The following is a 25,562-nucleotide window of genomic DNA, read 5'->3' as shown; positions in this document are numbered from 1 at the left end:
GTGGGGGGAGGGGTGACTTTGTGTCAAGAATATAGTACTTACTAGAGAGAAGTGCTCTGGCAGGTCTCCACTGTTAGCTTCTTCCTGAACTGAGGAAAATTGGTGAAGACCCTAGGCAGGGGTGGTCCACCTCAGGGCATAAGAGAGAGGATGGAGCTAAAGTTGGGTGCCATCTCTTCTGGTCTCCACACCCTGGGCCTTAAATTAGATTCTTTCCCACCCATGTCTTCTCCTTCCCTGATAACCTCATGCTCACCCTATCGCCCCTTCCCTTCTTCCCAGTCTTCTCTTTCCTCCTCCCTGCCTCTGCCTAGCAAGGCTGATGGCTCTCAGTGATAGAGCCCAGGCTAAATGCTGACATTCTCTTCTTGTCAGGTGAGCCCAGTCAGGCAACACATACCTTTTGAGTACCAGTGAAGTGCCCAGGTCCTGGCATTGTAGAGAAGAAAATCTGAAGAAGACTAGAGACCCACCCTCAATGAACTTACAGTATAGTTGAGAAGATAACAAGCAAGTCAAAGCAGGTGACAGCAAAACACTCCCTGACTCAAAACTTGGGGCAAAGCTAGATTCGGGCAGGATCTAATCAAATGTGGCCGAGTAAGGTCACTTCAAGGTTAAAAGACAGCTAGACTGCCCTGGGAAGGGGTAGGAGGTGTTTGAAGCCCAGGGCCTTTCCCAAGCTGAGGTCCATCCTCCAACACTAAAGGCCATAGACCCTGAGTACTGTGCTGGTCAGCCGCAGGTGGGTGGGTCCTTGAGTCGTGGTGTCACAAAGCCCCCTCAGACAATTTCAGTCATCCTTGAGCAGGCGGGGTCTGCCACAGAGTTGAGTGCTTCATTGAATAGTGCTTTGCACAGAAGAAAAAAAATACTGTGTAAAGCTGTTCCTCTGATGGCCAAATTCTTTTTTAATCTCTTTTTATTGTACTTTAGATGAAGGTTTACAGAACAAACTAGTTTCTAAACAGTTAGTACACACATTGTTTTATGACATTGATGAACAATCCCACGACATGTCAACACTCTCCCTTCTCAACCTTGGGATCGCTATTACCAGCTTTCCTGTTCTCTCCTACCTTCCAGTCCCTGCCCCAGGGCTGGTGTGTCCCTTTAATCTAGTTTTGTTTCATGGGTGATGGCCAAATTCTTGACAATGATGCCTTGGTGTTTTCTTCTTCCAGTTCAGGTCCATGGTCAAAACTACAGTGGGCTCCTCTTACAGCCACTGGCTGAATACTCCAGCATTGCTCTAGAGACCTGGCCCAAACGTCAAGTTCTTAGAGGTAAGAGAGGAGAGTAGGTTTCTGGGGGCTGTTTTCTGGCTTCTAGAAATATATCTATTAGTCGCAATTGACTCGACGGCACTGGATGTTGGGTTGGGAGTCCTAGAAGGACACTGTTATCTGGTGAGTGAAACAGACACTCCCAGTCAGACAGGTGGTAGGTAGTACACAAGGGAACTTGCAGTGGTATACCAAAGATATTCTTCAACACCTGGAAAATCATGTTGTTCTCTTGGGGCAGTAATGTTCAGTGTTCCCATTGTCTTCCCTACCTTCTTTCTACTGCCTTTAAGATTACAGCTCTTTGGGGTCATAATCAAAATTGCGTATTTGTATTTAAGTTTTATTATCTGAGTACTCTCTAGCTCAAATGTAATAAATGATCTCTCTATGTTTTCAGGAACCTGCCGACAAGCAAAACAACGGATGACACACAAAATATGTTCCAGCTAATGTAATAACAGGTAGTTTGGGTTTCCACCGCTGAATTCACAAGTAAGATCTGACTAGCCATTTTCTCAGGGATGTTCTTAAAAGAACAATTAGATCTATAATCCTGAATCAAGACTTGTGGAAATCCCAGAAGCAATTATTTTTGGTGTTTCACTGCAAAAGAGCCTTTTGGGGGGTGGGGAACCAGCAAAAGACACAGAAAGCACACAAATATGCCAGAGAACCCCTTTCAAAATAAGGGTTATGCACACACAGCTTTGGGTTTATTCTGTTTATTTCCTTCTCTTTGTCTTTTTCCAAAAATGCATCAAGAAAATTCTCAACCCTGGGCTCAGGGTGCTGTAGGCCACAAACTTCTGTTCCTGTCTCCTCTGAAAGGAAGTGCGTGCAGCAGTGTTTGCACACTTCAGAGATTAAGTTGTTGGTTGGGGGAAGGGATGAGGGGTGTGTGTGTGTGTGTGTGTGTGTGTGTGTGGAGGGGTGGGTAGCAGAGGCCATTATACAAGCACACCCAGACTTGAACCAATAAACTAAATGTCAATTTCTTTAGATATCTAGAATCAGCATCTACATACTTGGGAAAGACAAAACACTACAGTTGTTCCATGTGTCCTGTTTATCACCAAAGTGCAGTAGAAGAACTGGAGTTCTCAGGTCACGAAATTATCAGGGTGATGTGGAATCTTGAAAACCCAGGATTTTTAAATGTGCTCCCCTTACCCTCTGCCCTCAACCAGAAGTTTCCTGGTAAGGATGGTGGGTTTCAGCTCCAGCCACTTGCCACTCTCCTATAGAATAGAGCAAGCAGCAAGAACTGACAGGGGTAACCAGGCACTGGGTTCTCACAGTGGCATTAAACTACACTTTTCTCTCTGCTTTTGGAACAATTAATGTCTTCAATGAACTTAGTACTGTTGATTGTATTTATTTTCAGTGCTCTGGGAATCCCTAGACTGCAGTCACTCATTTTAACAGGGAGCCAAAAACTGCCACCGCCAGTGACACTTGGTTATGCACTGGGCAGCCTGAGAGCTGTTAAAGGAGCACTCCTAACACAAAGGGGCTTCAGTTAGCTCTTCTACATGCACAGGGCTGCACACTTCCAATCTCCTGGAGGTACATCATTTCATGTGCTCATAGCCTCAGCATCTGGGCATGTACACAGAGCCTGTACTATCCTCATTTGAAACTTGAGTGAACCGAGGCTCAGAGCAATGAAGTGACTTGCCCAAGGTCCCATACCCGACAGGCTTCGGCATCTCCAGATGTTGGATCCTCGCCTGAGGTTTATCACATGAGTGAGTTGGGATACACCCTTGGGAAAAGCAAATGCCCCCAGAAAGTGATAAGGCTTAGGTTTACAGCTGAGCCAAGCGAGAAACTGACACCTGAGGAGGAGGAAGGGGAATTGCTCTAGGATTCTCCTGGAGGAGGTAGGAATTCTTAAAAAACACTTTCTGGTATGTTCCTTGATGGAGACCCTGATACTGTTTTCCTTTGTGCTTTTTAATAATTTCAGACACTAGACGGAAAATTGTAAGTTTCCCCTTTGAACAACTGGCTTCATTGGTCCTCTGGCTTGATTGTCACATGAAGAAGCTGTTGTTGATGTTACCTTCTTCTTCCCTCCATTATGAAAAGGTTGTAACCATGTCACAATGTCACATCAGTAAACTCGGATCGATCCTCCCAGAAAGAAAGAAAAATGATGTGTGTAATGATGCTTGCTATGTGAGCAGTCTCTGTCGGGTGAGGGATGAGGAATGTCAGGCTAGGAACCCTGCTCCCTGGGTCAAATAGAGCACTGCACTAATTAAGGACCTTTTTGCTGGACAGGGCCAATGGACAGGTAACCCTCTTCCGAAAGGTATGTCTGTTCTTAAGGGGTTTTATTTTGTTTTGCCAGTGGGATGTGCAGAGGAATAAGAAAGGAGTGTGGTGTCTTTGTCCCCAGACAAGGGACAGGTGGCAGAGAAACAAGTAATGTCCGCTTTATGCAAATATCAGTAATTACTCTCAAATCCAAAAGAAATGCTTGTTATTGCAAATGTGGCTGAAGCTAGGTAATGCTCAGAACTGAAGGAGGATGTCTTAAGGGTTTTTGTTGTGTTTTGGTCCTCTTTTGTTACATCAGTAATCTAGTCATGTGGCTCAACTCAGAGAGTACAAAAGAGTATAAATTTTTAAGAGTATATAAAGTTTTATGAGTTATACCTCAAAAAACTTGATTAAAGAAAAAGTCTCCCTCCCACCTTTGTCTCCCAGCCATCCAGTTTCCCCTGCCCAGAGGCAATCGTTGCTACTACTTTCTTCTGTATTCTTCCAGAGATATTCTATGAATATACAATGACCGTACAAACATTTCTATTCCTCTTTCCTGTTTTATTATGTAGGTGGTAGCATAATAAACACTATTCTGGATATTCTTGGCTACTGTTCTATGTTAGTATTGTAAGACTTCTTAAGATTTTTTGTATTTCCAACCTCCACTTTCCCACCTCCCATTTATTTTTCAACCCATTGCTGTCTGGCATATGCCCTCGCCGTTCCACTAAAATTCTTCTGCTAAGGTTACTAAGGAGCCCTGGTGACGCAGTGGTTAAGAGCTTGGCTGCTAACCAAAAGGCTGGCAGCTGGAATCCACCAGCCACTCCTTGGAAACCGTATGGGGCAGTTCTACCCTGTCCTACAGGATCGCTATGAGTTGGAATCCACTCGGCAGCAACCGTTTTTTTGTTTGTTTTTTAAGGTTACCAGTGTGCTCATCACAACCCTACTCAGAAAGCTGGTAGTCACCCTAGCCTTTTTTTCTTCTCCCTCCTGGCCAACTAAACACCATGGCATCTGCACATTTTACCTCCAAATGTGTACCAAATTCTTCCTATCCTCCTATTCCTTACTATCACTGCCACAGCTTAGGCCATCATTATCTTGAGCCTAGACTAATACAATAGCCTCCTAGCTGGCTGTCCTATTTCTAGTTTCTTCCTGGAACACTCCCACGATACACTTTAAATCAGGGACCCCCACCTCGGCACTATTGACATCTTGGGTTGGCTAAATCTTTATCGTGGAGGCCTGCCATCTGGGTTGTTAAGATGTTTAGAAGCATCGCTGGCCTCTGCCCACTAGATGTCAGTAACACATTGGCAACTGTGTCCTGCAGGACAAACTTACTGTCGCTGAGAACCTCTGCTTTAAGCACATCCTATGAGTCAGAATCGACTCCACGGCACTGGGTTTTTTGGTTTTTATGCAGAGCAGCCAGGGAGATATACCCAAATCACCAGACCACTCTTCTGCTTCCTGCCCGCATTAAAAAAATTAGCTCCCGATTACTCTCACAAGGCATCCCCAGCTCCTGAGTGAGACATGTTCTGGGCCCTGCCAATCTCTCTAGTCCTTTCTTCATTTCTTGCCCCACACTTTTTGCTCTCTTTCTTGTTGTTAGGTGCCTTTGAGTTGGTTCTTGCGCTGTGATTAATTACTTTTGTGTGTGGCCTTTCTAGTTATGGGCTTGTAACTCCCACCCAGGTGATTGTGATAGGGTAATTGTGACCTACCAAGGGGATTGGTCAGTTTTGCCTTAAAAGAGAGCCAATTCCAGAGCAGAGAGGAGGAGCCCACCACCACTAAGGAAGGAGAGACTGGTGGGAGAGATCCAACAGCGGAGCACTGGCAGCAGGAGGCTGTGTGGTGGGCTTCCTGGCCCACAGAGAGAGAAAGCTCAGTGCCTTTAGGCAGAGGCCTAGGGCCAGGGAGAGGCTGTCCTGATGAAAAAACCTGTATCATGAGTGTTCCTGAGCCTGAATTGTAACAGTTAAACTTCCCTTATAATAAACCCCATAATCATGAGTATGCTCTTTACGTTCTGTGTGGCCCTTGCAATGAATCATCGAACTCAGCAAAGTAGAGAGTGCTGCGTGAGGGATGGTTAGTGTCAGAGCTGGTCAGGATGGCCGAGAGAAGAGGCTTGTCTGGCCTCCGCCTCATGGGAGTCAGCCTTGCACTGTTGATCTTGGTTCTCCTTCCCCCTGGTGAGGTTGGGGGAGGTCAGATTCTACCCCCAAGTCATTTTTACACTTCTGCCTCATAGTGACCTTGTATATAACAGAACAAAACACTGTCCAGTCCTGCACCATCCTCACAATTGTTGCTATGTTTGGGCCCATTGTTACAGCTACTGTGTTCATCCATCTCCTTGAGGGTCTTCCTCTTTGTCGATGACCCTCTGCTTTACCAAGTATGACATCCTTCTCCAGGGACTGGTCCCTCCTGATAACATGTCCAAAGTATGTGAGACAAAGTCTTGCCATTCTCACTTCCAAGGAGCATTCTGGCTGTATTTCTTCCAAGACAGATTTGTTCGTTCTTTTGGCAGTCCATGGTATATTCAATATTCTTCACCAACACCATAATTCAAAGGTATCAGTTCTTCTTTGGTCTTCCTTATTCCTTGTCCAGCTTTCACATGTATATGAGGAGATTGGAAACACAATGGCTTGGGTCGGGTGCACCTTAGTCCCCAAGGTGACATCTTTGCTTTTTAACACTTTAAAAAGGTCTTTTGCAGCAGATTTGCCCAATGCAATATGTAGTTTGATTTCTTGACTGCTGCTTCCATAAGCATTGATTGTGGATCAAAGTAAAATGAAATCTTTGACAACTTCATTATTTTCTCTGTTTATGATGATGATGCTTATTGGTCCAGTTCTGAGAATTTTTGTGTTCTTTATGTTGAGGTGTAGTTCATACTGAAGGCTTTGGTCTTTGATCTTCCATCAGTAAGCACTTCAGGTCCTCTTCAGCAAGCAACGTGGTGTCATCTGCATAACGCAGGTTGTTAATGAGCCTTCCTCCAATCCTGATGCCCCGTTCTTCTTCATATAATCCAGCTTCTCATATTATTTGCTCAGCATACAGATTGAATAGGTATGGTGAAAGGATACAACCCTGACACACACCTTTCCTGACTTTAAACCAATCAGTATCCCCTTGTTCTGTCCAGACAACTGCCTCTTGATCTATGTAAAGGTTCCTCATGAGCACAATTAAGTGTTCTGGAATTCTCATTCTTTGCAATGTAATCTGTAATTTGTTATGATCCACACAATCAAATGCCTTTGTATAGTCAATAACTCATTGCCATCGAGTTGATTCCGACTCACAGCAACCCTATAGGATATAGGAGTAGAACTGCCCCATAGCATTTCCAAGGAGCAGCTAGTGGATTTCAACTGCTGATCTTTTAGTTACCAGCCGAGCTCTTAACCACTGTGCCACCAGGGCTCCTGCATAGTCAATAAAACACAGGTAAACATCTTTCTGGTATTCTCTGCTTTCAGCCAGGATCCATCTGACATCAGCAATGATATCCCTGGTTCCCCATCCTCTTCTGAAACCAGCCTGAATTTCTGGCAGTTCCCTGTCAATATACTGCTGCAGCCGTTTTTGAATGGTCTTCAGCAGAATTTTGCTTGCATGTGATATTGGTATTATTCTATAATTTCCACATTTGGTTGGATCACCTTTTTTGGGAATGGGCACAAATATGGATCTCTTCCAACTGGTTGGCCAAGCGCAGAACTGCTTGTAGATCTTTCCCACACAGCCAGTTTCATGCCTACACTCATGCTTTTCCCTCAGCTTGGCATGTCTTCCTTTTTACCCCAACCTGTAAGGCTGGGTGAACCCCCCCTGCCCTTTCCCCTGGGCTCCCACAGCACCTCCTGCAAACTTCTGTCATAGCACTCTGATATCTCATCCAGCTATTATCTGTCACTTCCAGTGGACTGAGCTCCTGGAGGGCAGGGGTGTGTCTTAGTCCAACCTGTAGCACAGTGCCTGGCAGGTAGCATTTACTCAGCCGGTGTTTACTGAAGTCAACCAAAAAGTTCAGGTAAAGTACATTAGATTGGGACTCAAAACACCTGGGTTCTCCTAGTTTTGCTACTAAGTGATCGCTTCCCATCTCTGAAACTGCTTCCTTGTCTGAGAAATCAGAGTTTGGACTAAGGGCCCAAGGGTTTGGTCTAAGGGCCCTTCTAAGTTTGAATTGCTGTAATTCTAAAGTTTTTTTTTCTGGTAAATATTCAATTAAAAATGTGTTTCCAAACAAAAGGTGGGGTCATCTTCTTGCCAAAACTGAGATCCAGGCCATGTAGCACCACTATATTCTAGCTTCAAAGTGTTATAATCTGGTTCACTCCCTGACAGCACAAAGTAAGGCTGGCTTCCATTACTGAACACTCTGATCAAAAGTGCTGATCAAAGAGGGGGTGGGGAATACAGGGCAGAATGTCAGATTCTCACAGACTCTAGACTTTCTGGAACCATGAAGGCTGGAAGAACCCCTGCAACTATTGCCCTGAGATAATCTTTAAACCTTAAACTAAAAATACTCCCTGAAATCTTCTTAAAACCAAACAATTGTTTAGCTTAACTAGTTAAAAAAAAAAAAAGTTTACCTTGAGCATTATGCTCTTTTAAGAAATGTCTATACGGGATCACACTGACAACAGCAACCTGAAAGATTAGATAGAAACCTTAGGGGCAGTGTGTTTACATTAATGGAGGAGGAACAACTCAGAAAAGGAGAGTGAGAATGGTTGCACAACTTGCAAAATGTAATCAATGTCACTGAATTGTAGAAACTGTTGAACTGGTGTATGTTTTGCTGTGTACATCCTGAACAACAAAATAAAATTTTTTAAAAATTAAGGTCAATTTATAAGTCATGTGGTATTTTCCATAGCAAATGCCACAGAAAGGGAGGTGTAGAATTTGAACCTGAATGCTGAACCAGACCAACTGATTCTTACCTGTCATTTTATAACCCCTCACCATACAGACCTGAAATTCATCTAAGGACATACACTTAGTAGATGACCTCCTCTTCCCCCCTCCAAATGGTAGCTGTGTCTGCTCTACACTGAAAGAAAAATCAATGTTTAAGCACAGGCTATGTCTTGGATACCATACAGAATGCATGAAAGTTGAAGGTGCGATCTGTTTTAAAAGTGTCTGAAAATTTTAAACACTGTTTTCACCCAGAAAAGGACCTACAAAAAAAAAAAAACTACTACTTTTCCTGTATTCTTTTAGTGAAACAATGTTTAACATACTGATATCTGTAATAAGAGTAGCAACTACCATCTGTGAAGATTTAGGTGCTCGGTTTCCTTATGTCTATAATTTTACAAGCCTCAGTTGCCTTCTAGTTTTTTAAAGTGATAAAGGCTATTGAGTAGATTGCTTGATCTTGTGTAGTTCTATTAAGAAAAAGTAAAGAAAATTTCTGATTTTCCTTTGTCATTTTATTTTTATTGAGCACTACATAACCCACTACAGAATACATTGCATAAGCTTCTATAGCAGGGGTAGGTGAGCGTGACTGAGTTGTTTTTTCGCCAATCAGAACAATGCTTCCTTAGTCAATGTTCTCCAAGCCCTGAAAAACAGTTTTTAAAAAGACATTGTGAGAATTCTGTTCTCTCCAAAGATGTACAACAAGATCTCTTATTTGCACTCACCCAAGAGCATTCTCTATCTGCTATGGTAGTTAAGATTTGTATGTCAATAAAGGACTTGAAGGTGGGCTTGAGGATTTACAAGTTCACACAGGGAAAAATGCAAGACATTTAAGTATAAAAAGCCAAATCAATCTAAAAGAGAAGACAGTTCTTTCATATCCCAGATTTCTCTAAGTGCAACAATAAATTGGATTCAATTTTATATTGACTAAAAGTAAAAAGAATAACCTACCATTAATTCCAGTTTTCGTTTCTGATAGCAGCAAACATCACTTTATCTGAAAAGCCTCCCCTCCTCCCCCATCGAAATTACAGTCAAGCAACAACTCAACATCTGGACCCTTATATAAAGCACCCTCAGCGAGTCAGAGAAAAACAAGGTAAAATCCATTTTATAAAATAACAGTTAAATGAGGTAGATAACTATTATCTGCATTCTGCTTTTATACAGATGAAGAAATGGAAGCTTAGAGAGGTAAAAGTCACTTGTTCAAGTCAGCAAGGAAGTAGCAAAGTCAGAATTCAAGCCCAGGTACCCCAACTCCAGAACCCTTGACTCATAATCACTACACTATTTAAATACCCACAACCAATAGTCCATTATCTCTCAGTCAGTTATAACCAGGCGCTTCAAAAGCTATAAAAGATTAATCAATGCTGACATTTCCATCAGGTGCTAAAGTAACAGAGTCTAGGTATCTTATTGCTGGAAGAATCACCTAGAGACAAGTTAGAATCGCATAGTCCTAGAACCTACCTATGAGAAATCCTAGCTCATGTGGTCTGGCCAGGAGCCTAGGAATCTGTATTTTATCTCACAGGCCAGGTGATTCTGATGCAGGTGGTTCTTGGAGCACCCTATGAGAAACACTGCTCTAGATGAGCGGATATTTACGATCACGTTTATTAGACCAGCCTGTCTCGAATATCAGCACTATATTGAGATGCAGATGACCTAGGGTGAGTCCTTATAATATCATTTAATCACTCTAATCCTGTTTTCTCAACTATAAGATGAAAATAACATTTACCTCAGGTTGTATCTGAAGAATGAATGAGCAAGAAGAAGATATTAAAAAAGGAGATAAAAATTTTTAAAAGAACAATGAGGCGGAATTACCCTTACAAGATGTAAGAACATACTATTAGGTAAAACCACATGAAAATGGTGCTTCTTGACCATTTCTGACCTACAAAAACAGCAATTTCATATGATCCAATCGAATATAAAATTAGTGATTCTTTACATGTAAAAAAAATTTTTTTTTTACATGTGGTATTGGTGCAGGAATCCGTCGACCAACAGAGCATAGAAGAGCACATCTGTGAAACATGCCCATGAATGTGTGAACATTTTATTTACTAGGATGGTACGTCAAATAGAAAATGGACTATTCTATAAATAGATGATTGTGACAACTGGCTACCTCTTGGGGAAAAAAGTTAAATCCTCACTTTACATTATATATTATACCCCAAAATAAATTGTAGATGGATCAAAGAACTAAATGGGGGAAAAAAAACTGTATCAGTAGTTGGAGAAATTACAGGAATATACTTTTATAATCTTGGGTAGAAACCCAGAATCCAGAATGACAAAACTTGATAAATGGAATGTTGAAATTAAACACTACCATCGGAGCCCTGGTGGCACAGTGGTTAAGAGCTCAGCTGCTAAGCCAATAGGTTGGCAGTTCAAATCCACCAGGCACTCCTTGGAAACCCTAGGGGGTAGTTCTACTCTGTCCTGTAGGGTTGCTATGAGTTGGAATCGACTCAACGGCAACAGGTTTGGTTTTTGGTTTGGTTATACAATGAAAGACATCATGAAGTGAAAAAAACAAGCAGCAGATTGGGAAAAATATTTGCCATATATAAAACAGGCAAAAGATTAATATCCAGAATATATAAAGAACTCCTATGAATCAAAAAGAAAAAGACAAATCAAAATGAACAGGGAAAGGATATAGGCAAGCAATCTGCAAATTTAAGAAACACGATCATTAAATACACGAAAAACTGCCCGGCTTCACTAGTAGACAAAACGCAAACTGAATCAGCACTAGCGTTTGATCGCAGTCTCTCAGCGAGCGGTGCACGCTGGTATTGAGCTGGGCCGCTAACTGAAAGGCCGGAGCTTTGAGTCCACCCGGAGGTGCCTCAGAAGAACGGCCTGGTGATCTGCTTGTAAAAAATCAGCCAGTGAAAACGCTATGGAATGCAGCTCTACTCTGACACACGTGGGGTCGCTACGAGTCAGAATCAACTCCACAGCAACCAGTGTTTTTGTTTTAGGTTTTCTTCACTTAATTACACAAAAATTAAGATGGATAATATCTAATGTTGGTGAGGATGTGAGGAAGCAGGTATTCTCATATTTGGTTGCTGGAAGTAGAATTTGATACAATCCTTCTGAACGGCAAGTTGGCAGTATCATCAGCATTCAAAAGGCGCTTCATTTTGTCCAACCATTCCACTCCTAGGAATCAGTCCTACAAAAATACCCATACACTTATTCCACGCACTGCCCTGGGTCCCCAGTCAGGCAGGCCTCCCACTCTGCAAGGGTCGTCTCCTTTCTGGATACTGTCACATGCCCAGCTCTGTACTCCTCAGGTAAAGAAAGGTTCCTGCCTGATACCAGACTGCTCAGAGGAAAATCAGAAAATAAAACCTATAGGCAAATATCAATGAATCACAGATTATTCCGCCTAGAGAAGAGAAGGCTAAGGAAGAACTCCAGAGCAGCACGGCTGCAGATGTTCTTCAGTTCCACAGAGGACCAAACAAGTGAGGAAGGCAGTGATGGTGGGTAAACGCTTAACAACTGGCTCTCCCGGGGAAAAAAAATGTGCATACGTGTGTGTATGTATTTGTTATAAATGTTACTGAAATAAAGGATGTATAGGATACAGCGTACAAATACTAAGAGATAATATTCTCCATTTTAAGTCCCATGTAGCTAACTGATTTTCACAGAATGCTTTCCTTGGTTTTTGCCAAACTTTTCTATCTGTTGCTAACTCATGATTGCAATCCATCTATGAATTGACAAGTGCAGTTGTATTCCAAGCTGCTCTTTTCCCAATTAACTCACTGTCATTAAAAAAAAAAGAATATGCCTAAAGAAGGCATGTGCTAGAATTTTTGCTGCAACATTATTTGATCAAAAAATAAAATAAAAAAGGAACTACCCCGAGTATTCTTCCACCAGTGGAAGAATAAGCTGATTACCTGTGGGACTTCTGCATCAGATACCTAGGAGGCACAACTTCTGTCAGGGACAAAAAGGCACCATCATTTCTCTTCGTGATCAGCTACAGTCGATGTTAAATATCATTTGAGATGATTCTTTAGGATACGGTGTTTTACACCACAGTAAAAAGAACATAGACTAGCATTTCTCAACCTTGGCACTACTGACATTTTAGACCAAATGGTTCTCTGTTGTGGGTGCCTAGCCTACGCATTATAGGGATGTTTCACAGCATCTCTGGTCTCCACCCATTAGATGCCAGTAGCACCCCCCCCAAGTTGTATGAAAAACATCTCCAGACATTGCCAAATGTCACCTTGCAGGCAAAATCGCCGCTGGTTGAGAACCACTGATATAGACCTATATGTACCAATGAGGGAAGATCTCATCTCCAAGATGTCCTATTAGATAATACTAAAAGAATAATATGCACAGGATGATCCCATTTTTAAAAAACTGTATGTATAGATAACATGCATAGGTACAGGAATACACAGGGAAAAAAAGCCTAGAATAATACACAACAAAATGAAAATAATGCTACCTCAGGAGAAAGGAGAAGGATTGCATGGGTAGCTATGCATGTTGGGGTCGGGGAGAAAAGGGGCCTTTGTTTTTTACTGTTTGTATTCTCAAAATTTTTATACAATGCATTCATAAATTACTTACGTAATTTTACAAAAAGAAGTTAAATGAACTCGGACAAGTACTCTGTAGACAGTAGGGCACTAAACAAATCTAAGCTCTCATATCAGTTGACTAAAGAGATTTAGACAGGTGCTTGATTGTACTTGGCTCATGATTTCATCCACAGACAAGCACCTATGATGCATGAATTCTGTTAGGGATTAAAGCAACACTATCATTTCTCCTTACGATCAACTACAAAAAAATAAATAATTTTCTATGTTAAATACAATGTTAGGTGATTCTTTAGGATAAGGTACTTCTTCCACTGTAATTTAGAAAGTACTATCAATTAGTCTTTATTTCTATTCAAAAATCTCAAGAAGCAACACGAGGCTCAGCTAATGTAAAATTAAAGTGACTTGACCATCAAGTCCAAAACTCCAGACTGAAACAACTCACCAAATTCCATCTTCTCCCCTCTCTATCAGCACTACATCTTCACTTTTATTCCCCACAGTATCTTAGGGCTTATTTCCTTCACTTCCATCTTAAGCCTATTGCAACTTTGTGTTTTGGCTTGGTTTTTATACACATACCCTTTGATCTAGTGTAAAACACATTTGCCCAGATATCAATCTGCATTTCCCCCAGATTATGGCTTCTAATCAGACTTTTATATTTCCATAAAAGATACTATGGTTGGATTTTGGGGGTGCCAACAGTTTTGTACTCTAGATATTCAAATGGAAAGAAACTGCTGTCAACTTGTAACAGTAAAATGACGGTAAACGTACTGTTTCAAGGAATTTCAGAGTACAGTATTTACAGATTTTAAGACCTACATTACATTATCTAAGTATCAGTGAATTCGAGTCCATAATTTCCAATGCCCCTAAGCCAAATAAACCTTAAAAAAAAAAAAAAGACAACTCAGAAGTTAACCAGAAGAGAAGGAAACATTTATTGAGCTTATAATGCTGAGTTCCTCACACAGGGAACAAATACTGTCATACCACAAAAACTCTATCAGGTAGTGTTTAACAGTTTTGTCATACAACTGAGGCAATAGAGGGTTAGAGAGACCAAAAAGACCTAAGTAGGGCAGAAATTCAAATCCAAGTTTGTCCAACTCTAAAGCTGGATTATTTCCCACTTGGATACACAAATTAGTCCTCTTAATTGATCCTCTTTTCTTTCACTAATATATACCACGGTCACTTGAATTATATTTTTAAAATCAAATTTACAATGTTTAAAAATGTACAGATTTATACAAAAGAACAGTCATCAAAAACTCACCCACAAATCTTTTTTTAAAAATATTGACTAACCACTCTGTTGGTCAATTGCTCCCCGTCTCCTGGATTACACAAGCCAGTAAAATCTCAAAAACAATTTGGGAACTGACAACAGCATTACCAATTTTTTATTCTGACAAATGAGGCAATGAAAAAACTAACTACAAACTGGACAAGTAGTATAGTGTAGGGACTAAGGACATGGGCTATGGCTCAAATCTCAGCTCCCACCATTTCCTTACCAGCTTATGACCCAGGGGGAGGTATTACCAGAACCCACCTCAACCCTGACAGGTGGTTGGCATCATGGTCATCTTACCTTTGATACGTAGGAAGAATCCACCCCAGAGACCCGCCTATCTCTTTGCATCAAATGCCACTGATATGCAAAATGGGCAACCCTTTTCTCCTACAAATAAAAAACAATTATTATTGCACTGTATAAAGATGGATGACCCAATTGCTGAATATCAGAACTTTAAAAAAGCATCATTGTAGAAAAAAAGGAACAATCACTGAAATAGAAACCAAATTAACAAGACCAGAATCTCCTAAATAAAAATCAGACCACTAAACTTTACAATTAAAATGGTCAACATGACTTCTTACACCTTTCTATTTTAACCAGCCTCACTTTCTTTATTTCTGTCCCCCTTTTTTTGGAGGGTAGTTTACTTGTTATCTTTTAGGACACCAGTGAACAAAAACAATAGTGGTGGGTAACACGTGAAGGGCAATCAAAACCCAGAAAATAATTTTATACCATTACTGTATTCTAGGGATGATGTGAACGGCTAGGAAGAGGGAAAAATTAAAACCTGATGAGAAAAATAGGGTCTTGGGGTAAATTCCTAAAGGCTTGCAAGAGAAAATAGGGAATTAAGAAAATGTCAACGGAATAACCTAATTAAGAGCAGAGAAACGTGGATACGAGAAATTAAAATCAAACCCGAGCAAGAAAAAATACTGATTAGAGGTCGAGGGGAGTAGAGACAAGACTAATCTTTCTCTTGCTTTGGACCCACCTCTTCTCATCTCCTAATCCCTACTCTGCCTTTTTGCCCACTCTCCTCAGAACAGCAACTAGCTGTTTCTTGCTAGAATAGGATGCGGTTTCCGTCGGACTTCATTCCGCAAGCATCCATTTTCAGTCATCACTAAAAAAAAGAGGTGGGCGGACCTTGGTACCCCCACCTGAGAGAGAAGCACCGGAGCCTAAGGGCCTCCCTGACCCGCCAGTGCAGTGTCGACCCCAAGACTGGGGGAGCTGTCTTACCTTTTTCCTGGCACTGAACCTGTGGATGTACGCAGTGGTCACTCCGGGGATTAACAAACACGCCGCCATGACAGCGATGCCAGGGAGAATCTCGAACCACATCTTGGCAGAACCTCCTCCTAGATCACTTAAAGGTGACCCGGCTTCGGCTTCCTTCCCGATAAGCTCCGCGGCGCTCCACGAGTGCGGTGCGTCACGCCTTCTCCGGAGGAAGCGACGGGGTCCGGTAGGGCTCAAGAGTGCGCGATCACGCCCTCGCGCTCAAGGGTTTTAGCAGTGTTTTCTGTGGCGTCTTCCTCCGGCCCACAGGAGAGCGCAGGTCGTGCGGTGACTTGACGGGGCCTGCGCTTTCCCACACGCCGGAGCCGTTTGGGAGCTCAGTACTCCAAAATGGCAGAGCAACTTTCTCCAGGAAAGACGGGAGACCAGGTGTGCACCTTCCTCTTCAAAAAGCCGGGACGAAAAGGTGCTACAGGCCGCAGAAAGCGCCCTGTCTGCAACCGAGATCCCGGAGAAAGCAGCAGCAGCAGCAGTGAAGAAGGCAGCACTGTGGTTCGCCCGGAAAAGAAGAGAACGATCCACAATCCGATGGTACAGAAGACGCGTAGCAGCGGTAAACAAAAGGTGGCTTACGGCGACTTGAGTAGCGAGGAGGAGAATGAGCCCGAGAGTGTTGGCGTGGTCTACAAGTCCACCCGCTCAGCGAAACCCGTGGGGCCAGAGGATATGGGTGCAACCGCTGTCTATGAGCTAGACACAGAGAAAGAGCGTGACGCACAAGCCATCTTTGAGCGCAGCCAGAAGATCCAGGAGGAGCTGAGGGGCAAGGAAGATGACAAGATCTATCGGGGAATCAACAATTATCAGAAATACATGAAGCCCAAGGATACGTCTATGGGCAATGCCTCCTCGGGGATGGTCAGGAAGGGCCCCATCCGAGCTCCCGAGCATCTACGTGCCACGGTGCGCTGGGATTACCAGCCCGACATTTGTAAGGACTACAAAGAGACTGGCTTCTGCGGCTTCGGAGATAGCTGCAAGTTCCTCCATGATCGTTCAGATTACAAGCATGGGTGGCAGATCGAACGTGAGCTCGATGAGGGTCGCTATGGTGTCTATGAGGATGAAAACTATGAAGTGGGAAGCGATGACGAGGAAATACCATTCAAGTGTTTCATCTGTCGCCAGACCTTCCAAAACCCAGTCGTCACCAAGTGCAGGCATTATTTCTGCGAGAGCTGTGCACTGCAGCACTTCCGCACCACCCCACGTTGCTATGTCTGTGACCAGCAGACCAATGGCGTCTTCAATCCAGCGAAAGAAGTGATTGCCAAACTGGAGAGGAATCGAGCTGCTGGAGAGGGTGGTGCTTCCGATTTCCCAGAAGACCCCAATGAGGATCCAATTCCCATTATTTAAGTGTCTCATAATTCTCAGATCTCAGAATAAATGTTTTGTTGTTTTGGAAATCTTGTGTCCTGACTTTCTAGGGAAAGTGACTGAGAGGAAAAGGCAGGTAGTGAAGTAGGGTCCTAAATGACTTAAAGCGTCAAGGTAGGTACAACCTGGATTTTTAGTCCTGGGATAAACACTTTACTTGTGTGTAGCATATACTTTTCAGAACTCTTTGGCATAAATTATGGGGATGGGATTTTGAAGTTTGAGAAAAGAGCTAGAACTTGTTTGAAGTAACCAAGGCTGTGATGGGAGCAAGAACTGGACCTATTTATTGTATCATATTTCTGTATCACTTAATAGTTTGCTAAGTATGTTCACATACCTTTGTTGGGAGCCCTGAGGGCCTGTACTCATACTGACTTCAAAATGCACCAGAGCCAACATATGTGATTGGGGGGTGGCAGGAAGAATGGGGTTGGGGGACTGGTAGCTAGCACCACAGGGTGCATGTATGGTAAGTGGTCCTTGTTCTTTCTGAAGCATCTATAGGTAACTCCCCCACTCTTTCACAGATGATAGAAATAGTCTATGCTGTGCTGTCCAATATGATAGCCACTAGCCACATGTGGCTCTTGAGCACTTGAAATGTGGCTCATGGCCAAGTACTGGATATCACAGTTCTAGATTGAACTTGTGAACCTGCAGAAGGCAAAAACCTAATATTTTATAACTCATTATCTGAAATTATCCATGTTCTCAGAGACTATAATAGAGCTGGTCACGTCCCAATATAGTTAGTCTATGTACTCTTCACAACTACTTTGTGAACTCCTTCAGTGACTAGCCCAGTGCTTATTAAAATAAGCTCAGAGAGGTTTGAAAAGGGAGACTGGGAACAAAGCCTTGAATGCCAAGGTAAAGAGCTTCGACTGTATTTCTGTAGATAATGGGGAAATAGAGGATTGGGGACGGGAATACAGACTTTTTAAAAATATTTATTGTGGTTGCAAGCAGAGCCCTGGTGGTGCAGTGGTTAAAAGCTCAGATGCTAACCAAAAAAGTCAGCAGTTCGAATCTACCAGCTGCTCCTTGAAAACCCTATGGAGCAGTTCTACTCTGTCCTATTGGGTAGCTATGAGTCGAAATCGACTTGATGGCAATGAGTATGGGTGGCTGCAAGCTATAGGATGGATTGCAGGAAGATGGAAGACAAGCAAGAAGGCCAGTTAGGCCAAATCATTAGCACATGGTTATCGATCTAACTAGAACTTGGGTATCCCAGGAAACATGCAAGAATACGTTGTGGGGTAGAGTGTCTTTTATTCACATTCATTAATCCATTTAAAGATATTCTTTGAGCAGCTGCTGTGCCAAGAACTGTGCTTGGCATAGGGGATATTAGCAGCTTCTGCCCTCATGAAGCTGGACATTAAACAATGACAAGTGTGATGAGTATCACAAAAGAGTGCACTGGGCTGATGTCCCAGGATTAACCCAATCCCTATTTTAGAGGACTTCAGAAACAAACTCACTTGAGACAGTGTGACACATTCTATAAGAATATACAAAGTAAGATGGGAATACCTGAGAAATTGCCTACTGGGAAAAGTGTTTAAGAAAGCCTCATAGGCGGCAGTGGTGGTTCAATGGCAGAATTCTTGCCTTCCACGTGGGAGACCTGTGTTCGATTCCCAGCCAATGCACCTCATGTACGGCTACCACCTGTCTGTCAGTGAAGGCTTGTGTGTTGCTATGATGCTGAACAGGTGTCAGCGGAGCTTCTAGACTTAAGAGAGACTAGGAAGAAAGGCCTGGCAATCTACTGAAAACCAGCCAATGAAAACCCTATGGATCCAGAGCTGATTATTGTAATTGCTGTCAATAAGCTGTATACCTGTAAAAAGTTGAATTGTGAAAAGCTGTGTCATATTTACAATGACAAAAAAAGAGTAGCTGTGAGACTGTTCATGTACAACCAAAAACTTCATGGGATTTGGTTCCTTGGTGTAGGGTCATGGTTTCATGGGACATCCCAGTTAATTGGCCTAATAACATGATTAGTGCTTCTGTTCTACCTCCTAGTTCATTGTGTAGTGCCTGCGGTCTTAAAAGCTTGCAAGCAGCCATCCAAGGCACGACAATTGGACTCTATTCACCTGCAGCAACAGAGGAAGGAGAGTCAGAAATAGGAGGAGGATATGGAATGTGAGGTTAACCGCCTCCATGAACAACTGCCTCCTTTGCCATGAGAGCAGAACTGGATGGTGCTTGGCTACCACTACTGAACACTTTGATCAAAGATTCTATAGAAGAATTCTGATCAAAGAGAGGGGGAAATGCAGAATAGAATTTCGATTTCTCATGGACTCCCGGCTTTCTGGAGCCATGGAGCCTGGATGAACCCCTGAAACTATTGCCCTGAGATGATCTTTAAACCTAAAGCCAAAAATATCCCCTGAAGTCTTCTTAAAACCAAACAGTAGTTTAGCTTAACTAGTAAGGAATGTCAGCTTTGAGCATTATGTTCTTTTAAGATCTATACGGGATCAATGGATAACAAGCAACTCGAAAGATCAGATAGGGACCTTAGGGGGCAGTGAGTTTATGTTAATGGTGGAGGAACAACTTAGAAAAGGAGGGTGAGAATGGTTGCACAACTCAAAGAATATAATCAATGTCACTGAACTGTACATGTAGAAACTGCTGAATTGGTGTATGTTTTGCTGTGTATATTTTCAACAACAACAACTAAATAAAAAAATAAGGAAAAGCAAAAAAAAAAAAGACTTTTCTCCATCATTCAGCTCTTTTTCCAGTGTTGGCTTTATTCCAGGACAGTATGCTGTGTCCTCTGGTATCTGCAAGCTCACATTATCCTTGCTTTAAGCTCACTCAATCTATCACTAAAAAAAACACCAAAAAACCCTCCGGCTTGCAATGGTCCAATCCACTACTGATCATGGGGATGACACTGGACCAGGCAGCATTTTGTTCAGGTGTGCATGAGTTGGGGGCCAACTTGATGGCAACTAACAACAGCTTCCTTCATTTTACAAAAATTTGTCGAACTTCTACATGTCAGGTATTGTGCTAGGTACTGGTGTGAAATGATGAGCAAAAAAGAAAAGCATCACAGCACAGATGAGCTTGGAGCTGTATGCTGAAGGAACCAACCTAGTCTCAGAGGTCAGGGGAGGCTCCCCTAGGAAAATAACTCTCAAACTAAGACCTGAAAGGTAAATAGGAGAACAAGATCCCAGGCAAATGGACAAACATACTAAGGACCTAATGTGAGAGATTGGCTTCTGCTAAGAAAGCAATCTAAGATGGCTGGAGGAAAGAGACGAGGTAGTCAGGGCCAAAGAGCAGACACCTTGCAAGTCATGTTAAAGACTTTAGACTTTATTTGAAGGGCAAAGGGACAATATCAAAGGGTTTTAAGAAGGGAAGTGAGATGATCAGATTTGATTTTTAAAAAGATAATTCTGCAGTGTGGAAATGGATTGAAAGGGAACCAGGCTTGAGGCAGGGAGGTGAGGAAGGAGGCTGTTGCACTAGTCCAGGTGACAGATCGTGGAATACTGGACTAGACTGGTGAATGTGGAAATTCATTCATTTAATAAATATTTTGGAGCACTCAGTATTCCCCAGGCATTGCTGTAAGCACTGAAGGTAACAAAAACCAAACCCACTGCCATCAAGTCGATTTCGACTCATAGCGACCCTACAGGACAGAGGAGAACTGCCCCATAGAGTTTCCAAGGAGCACCTGGTGAAATTGAACTGCCAACCTTTCGGTTAGGTGCTGTAGCTCTTAACCAGTACGCCACCACTGGAGGTACAGCCATGACAAAAACACAAGTCCATGTTCTCATGGAACTTACATGAGAGACAGTAACAAATTTATATATAATATATATTTAATATACTCACATAATATATATATTCTAAACATAGTAATGTTTACTAAAATATCAGGCTGTGATAAGTGCTATGAAGAACAATAAAGGGAAGGAGATAAGTGTACAGTGGTACGGGGGAATGCTGTTCTATATAGGGTGGTCAGAGAGCACCTCTGATGATGTAACCTTTGAGCAGAGACCTAAATGAAGCAGTTATGTGGGCGAAGAACATTCTAGACAGAACACCAAGTGTGAAGGCCCTGAGGCAGCAGAGTGCCTGATATGTCCTAGGAACTTTGAAGAAGACCGTAATTGGAGTGAAATGAAGGAAGCGGAAAGAAATATGAGATTAGAGAAGAGAAGAAACGGAGGCAGGGGGGCGGGCTGTGTACAGCCTTATAAGCCATTGTAAGGACTTGGCCAGGCCCCTTGCCGCCAGCCCCAGACCCCTCCTGCTGCATGCCATGGCCCCAAGGGGACCCAGACCCCAGACTCCTTCCTGCTGGCTCCGGAACCCCTCCGGCCGCCCACTGTGACCTTGAAGGGACCCTGCCCGTACCTCAGGCCCCTTCCTGTCAGCTCTGGACCCTTCCCACAGCCTGCCACGGCACCCAGGGGACCCAGCCCAAACCCCAGGCCCCTTCCTGCAAGCTCTAAACCCGCCTCGCTGCCCACTGCAGCCCCGAGGGGCCCCAGCCTGAACCCCAGGCCCTTCCCTACCAGCTCAGGACACCCCCCTGTCCCGCAGACCACAGTGGCCCCACTCCAGCCACATAACACACACTAAGAAAAGTGCATAAAACACAATTTTTCAGTGTGATAAGTATATATATAAAAGAATTATTTCCCAGTTCAATGGGGGGAAAGAATAGTCTTTTCAAAAAGTGCTGTTGCAATGCTTAGGGGACACTGACTTTCTGTTAAAGGCAATGATATACTTTGAGAATGGATAAGGGTGATGGGTAAGCAACACGATGAATATAATGTCACTGAACTGTGCATGTGAAAATTGTTGAAATGGCAAATGTTCTGTTACATATATAGTTACCCCAATAAAAAAAGCATAGTTTTTTATTTAAAGCGCTGCTGAGACAAGTAGATACTTAAAAGCAAAACAATGAATTTGTACCCTAACCTAATACCATATACAGAGATTAACTCAATACAGATAAAAGAACTAAATGTAAAAAGCTAAAATGATTAAAAACTCTTAGAAGAAACATCGGGGTAAATCTTCATGACCTTGGATTAAGCAGTGATTTCTTAGACATGACACCAAAAGCAAAATTTCCCCCATCCCCAGTTGAGAACCACTGTTCAAGGTATCCTGGACACCCCACAGACCCTAACACGTCATGCTATTTTATGCCTCTGATAATTTGCAGAAATGTTTCTCTTCCTGGAATGTCTACCCCTCCCTCCTCTGCCTGCAGCTTTTGTTAATGGTTAAATACCTGCATAAAGCAACATTTTGTGGGTGAAGACTCCGTTTCCTGTGTTTGTCTAGCAACACAGTCCCTAGCATAAAATAGGTGCTGAATAAATGCTTGCAGTATTCATGGGTGACATTACTTACTTTATGAGTCACTCTCTCTTTTGGTTGATAGGTGACCACCAGGAGTGGTTTGAGTTCCAAGTTTAAAGGGTATCCCAGGGCAATAGTCCCAGGGGTTCCTGTGGTCTCTACTGGTCCAGTAAGTCTGGCCTTTTTTTGGAATTTGGGTTGCATTCTATCCAGGACCATCTATTGTGTCCCTGGTTAGAACAATCAGTAGTGGTATCTGGACACCATCTAGTTTTTCTGGTCTCAAGATAAGCGAGGCCATGGTTTATGTAGACTGTTAGTCCTGTAGACTAGTTTCTTCTTTGAGCCTAGATAATCCATTGTTGAAAGCTAGGCCTGACAGCATTGCCCTGCATTTTCTTCTAAGAATTTTATGGGTTTAGTTTGCACATTTAGGTCCTTAATCCGTTTTGAATTTGTTTTTGTATATGGTGTGAGGCATAGATTGTTTCAGTTTTCCGCGTGTGGAAATCCAGTTTTCCCAACACCATTTATTGAAGAGACTCTTCTTTCCCCATCTAATGAACTTAGCTCCCTTGTCAAAAATTGGTAGACCATATTTCTGGACTCTCAATTCTATTCCATTGGTCTTTGTGTGTATTGTTAACCAGTACCACGCTGTTTGTTTCCTGTAGCTGTATAATATCGTTTAAAATCAGGAAGTGTGAGTCCTCCTACTTTGTTCTTCCATTTCAACATTGCTTTAGCTATTAGGGGCCTCTTGCTATTCCACATAAAGTTGAGAACTGGTTTTTCTCTTTCTGTAAAGAAGGCTCTTGGAATTTTGATCAGGATTACATTGAGTCTATAGATCACTTTGGGTGGTATCGACATCTTAACAATCTTAAGTCTTCCAACCCAAGAACAAGGAACATCTTTCCATTTATTTAAGTCGTCTTTAATCTCTGGTTGGGTTTATTCCTAGGTATATTATTCTCTTAGATGCTTCTGTAAATGGGATTAACTCCTTAATTTCCCTTTCACATTTCTCATTGCCGATGTTTAGAAACCCAGCTGGTTTTTGTTGTTGTTGTTGTTGACCTCATACCCTGCAACTTTTAATTGAGCTCCTTGTGAGCACTGTGCTTTATAAAGGGTATAAAGTAGGATCCTACTCTAGGGAGGTTTACAGTTTAGTGGGTGTGATTCCCTCCCCCACCCACAAAAAAAAAAAACCCAAACCCATTGCCATCAAGTTGATTCCCACTCATAGCAACCTTGTAGGACAGAGTAGAATTGCCCCATGGGATTTCCAAGGAGCAGCTGGTGGATTCAAACTGCCGACCTTTTGGTTAGCAGCCATAGCTCTTAACCACTACGCCACCAGGGTTCCTGTGAGTGTGATAGAGACTGCTAATTCTCTTTTTTGTCTTACAGACTGCTTTCTCTTTTTTGTCTTACAGACTGAGATCTAGACAAGTAATGTAAGTGGAAGTGGTGAGTTTCCTTAAAGAGAAGAGGCATGCTCTTCTTGCATTTCTCCTTTCTTTCACTGGAATGAGATGGGATGGCTAGAGCCCAAGCAGCTATTTTAGACTATGAGGTTGAAGCCTCATGCTGAGGATGGCAGAACAATAATAAATAACAAGAACAAACTTCTAAAGCTAACAGAGGAATTTAGCAAAGTTGAAGGGTACGAGGTCAACAACAACAAAAAAAACAGCTGGGTTTCTAAACATCGGCAATGAGAAATGTGAAAGGGAAATTAAGGAGTTAATCCCATTTACAGAAGCATCTAAGAGAATAATATACCTAGGAATAAACCCAACCAGAGATTAAAGACGACTTAAATAAATGGAAAGATGTTCCTTGTTCTTGGGTTGGAAGACTTAAGATTGTTAAGATGTCGATACCACCCAAAGTGATCTATAGACTCAATGTAATCCTGATCAAAATTCCAAGAGCCTTCTTTACAGAAAGAGAAAAACCAGTTCTCAACTTTATGTGGAATAGCAAGAGGCCCCTAATAGCTAAAGCAATGTTGAAATGGAAGAACAAAGTAGGAGGACTCACACTTCCTGATTTTAAACGATATTATACAGCTACAGGAAACAAACAGCGTGGTACTGGTTAACAGTACACACAAAGACCAATGGAATAGAATTGAGAGTCCAGAAATATGGTCTACCAATTTTTGACAAGGGAGCTAAGTTCATTAGATGGGGAAAGAAGAGTCTCTTCAATAAATGGTGTTGGGAAAACTGGATTTCCACACGCGGAAAACTAAAACAATCTATGCCTCACACCATATACAAAAACAAATTCAAAACGGATTAAGGACCTAAATGTGCAAACTAAACCCATAAAATTCTTAGAAGAAAATGCAGGGCAATGCTGTCAGGCCTAGCTTTCAACAATGGATTATCTAGGCTCAAAGAAGAAACTAGTCTACAGGACTAACAGTCTACATAAACCATGGCCTCGCTTATCTTGAGACCAGAAAAACTAGATGGTGTCCAGATACCACTACTGATTGTTCTAACCAGGGACACAATAGATGGTCCTGGATAGAATGCAACCCAAATTCCAAAAAAAGGCCAGACTTACTGGACCAGTAGAGACCACAGGAACCCCTGGGACTATTGCCCTGGGATACCCTTTAAACTTGGAACTCAAACCACTCCTGGTGGTCACCTATCAACCAAAAGAGAGAGTGACTCATAAAGTAAGTAATGTCACCCGTGAATACTGAATTCCTCTAAAGAATCATCTAAATGAGACCCAACAGTCATAATGCCTTGAACATTATGCTCTTTTAAGAACTATCTATATGAGATCAAAGTAACAACCAAAGATGAGAAGGTAAGGGGGGACAAGGAAGCTACATTAATGGGAACAGAATTTCCAGAATGGAAATAATGAGAATGCTGACACATTGTGAAAAGTGTAACCAATATTACTAAATAATATATATGAAAAATGTTATAGGAGAACTCAATTTGTTAACTAGATTTTCTCCAAAATCAC

General features: G+C 42.3%; 2 protein-coding genes across 2 annotated transcripts; one reads left to right on the top strand and one right to left on the bottom strand.

Annotated features, from left to right (window-relative positions):
* Positions 1–9,033: 9,033 nt before the first annotated feature.
* On the bottom strand, positions 9,034–15,950 carry NDUFA1 (NADH:ubiquinone oxidoreductase subunit A1). Its single transcript, XM_023553859.2, has 3 exons — positions 15,732–15,950; positions 14,775–14,864; positions 9,034–9,189 (listed from the first exon to the last, which is right to left on the bottom strand). Exons 1-3 carry the CDS (start codon positions 15,831–15,833, stop codon positions 9,169–9,171), a joined length of 213 nt encoding a protein of 70 aa, XP_023409627.1. The 5' UTR covers positions 15,834–15,950; the 3' UTR covers positions 9,034–9,168.
* A 52-nt stretch (positions 15,951–16,002) lies between these two features.
* On the top strand, positions 16,003–21,373 carry RNF113A (ring finger protein 113A). The gene has a single exon (XM_064277541.1). The coding sequence runs from the start codon at positions 16,122–16,124 to the stop codon at positions 17,148–17,150; it is 1,029 nt and encodes a 342-aa protein (XP_064133611.1). The 5' UTR covers positions 16,003–16,121; the 3' UTR covers positions 17,151–21,373.
* Positions 21,374–25,562: the final 4,189 nt, after the last annotated feature.

This window comes from Loxodonta africana, chromosome X (genome assembly GCF_030014295.1).
Source record: "Loxodonta africana isolate mLoxAfr1 chromosome X, mLoxAfr1.hap2, whole genome shotgun sequence".
In the NCBI taxonomy this organism is placed as follows: Eukaryota; Metazoa; Chordata; class Mammalia; order Proboscidea; family Elephantidae; genus Loxodonta; species Loxodonta africana.
The sequence above is the reverse complement of the archived record's forward strand: the minus strand, read 5'-3'. Positions and strand labels throughout refer to the sequence as shown.

Bases quoted from the DNA above. Each gene is read 5' to 3' on its own strand.
- RNF113A (XM_064277541.1), top strand. From the start codon at position 16,122: ATGGCAGAGCAACTTTCTCCAGGAAAGACGGGAGACCAGGTGTGCACC.
- NDUFA1 (XM_023553859.2), bottom strand. From the start codon at position 15,833: ATGTGGTTCGAGATTCTCCCTGGCATCGCTGTCATGGCGGCGTGTTTG. The intron at 14,865-15,731 runs GTAAGACAGCTC...TTTTATTTGTAG, and splicing joins GGTTCAGTGCCAGGAAAAAG to GAGAAAAGGGTTGCCCATTT. The intron at 9,190-14,774 runs GTAAGATGACCA...ACTGTTTTTCAG, and splicing joins ATTCTTCCTACGTATCAAAG to GGCTTGGAGAACATTGACTA.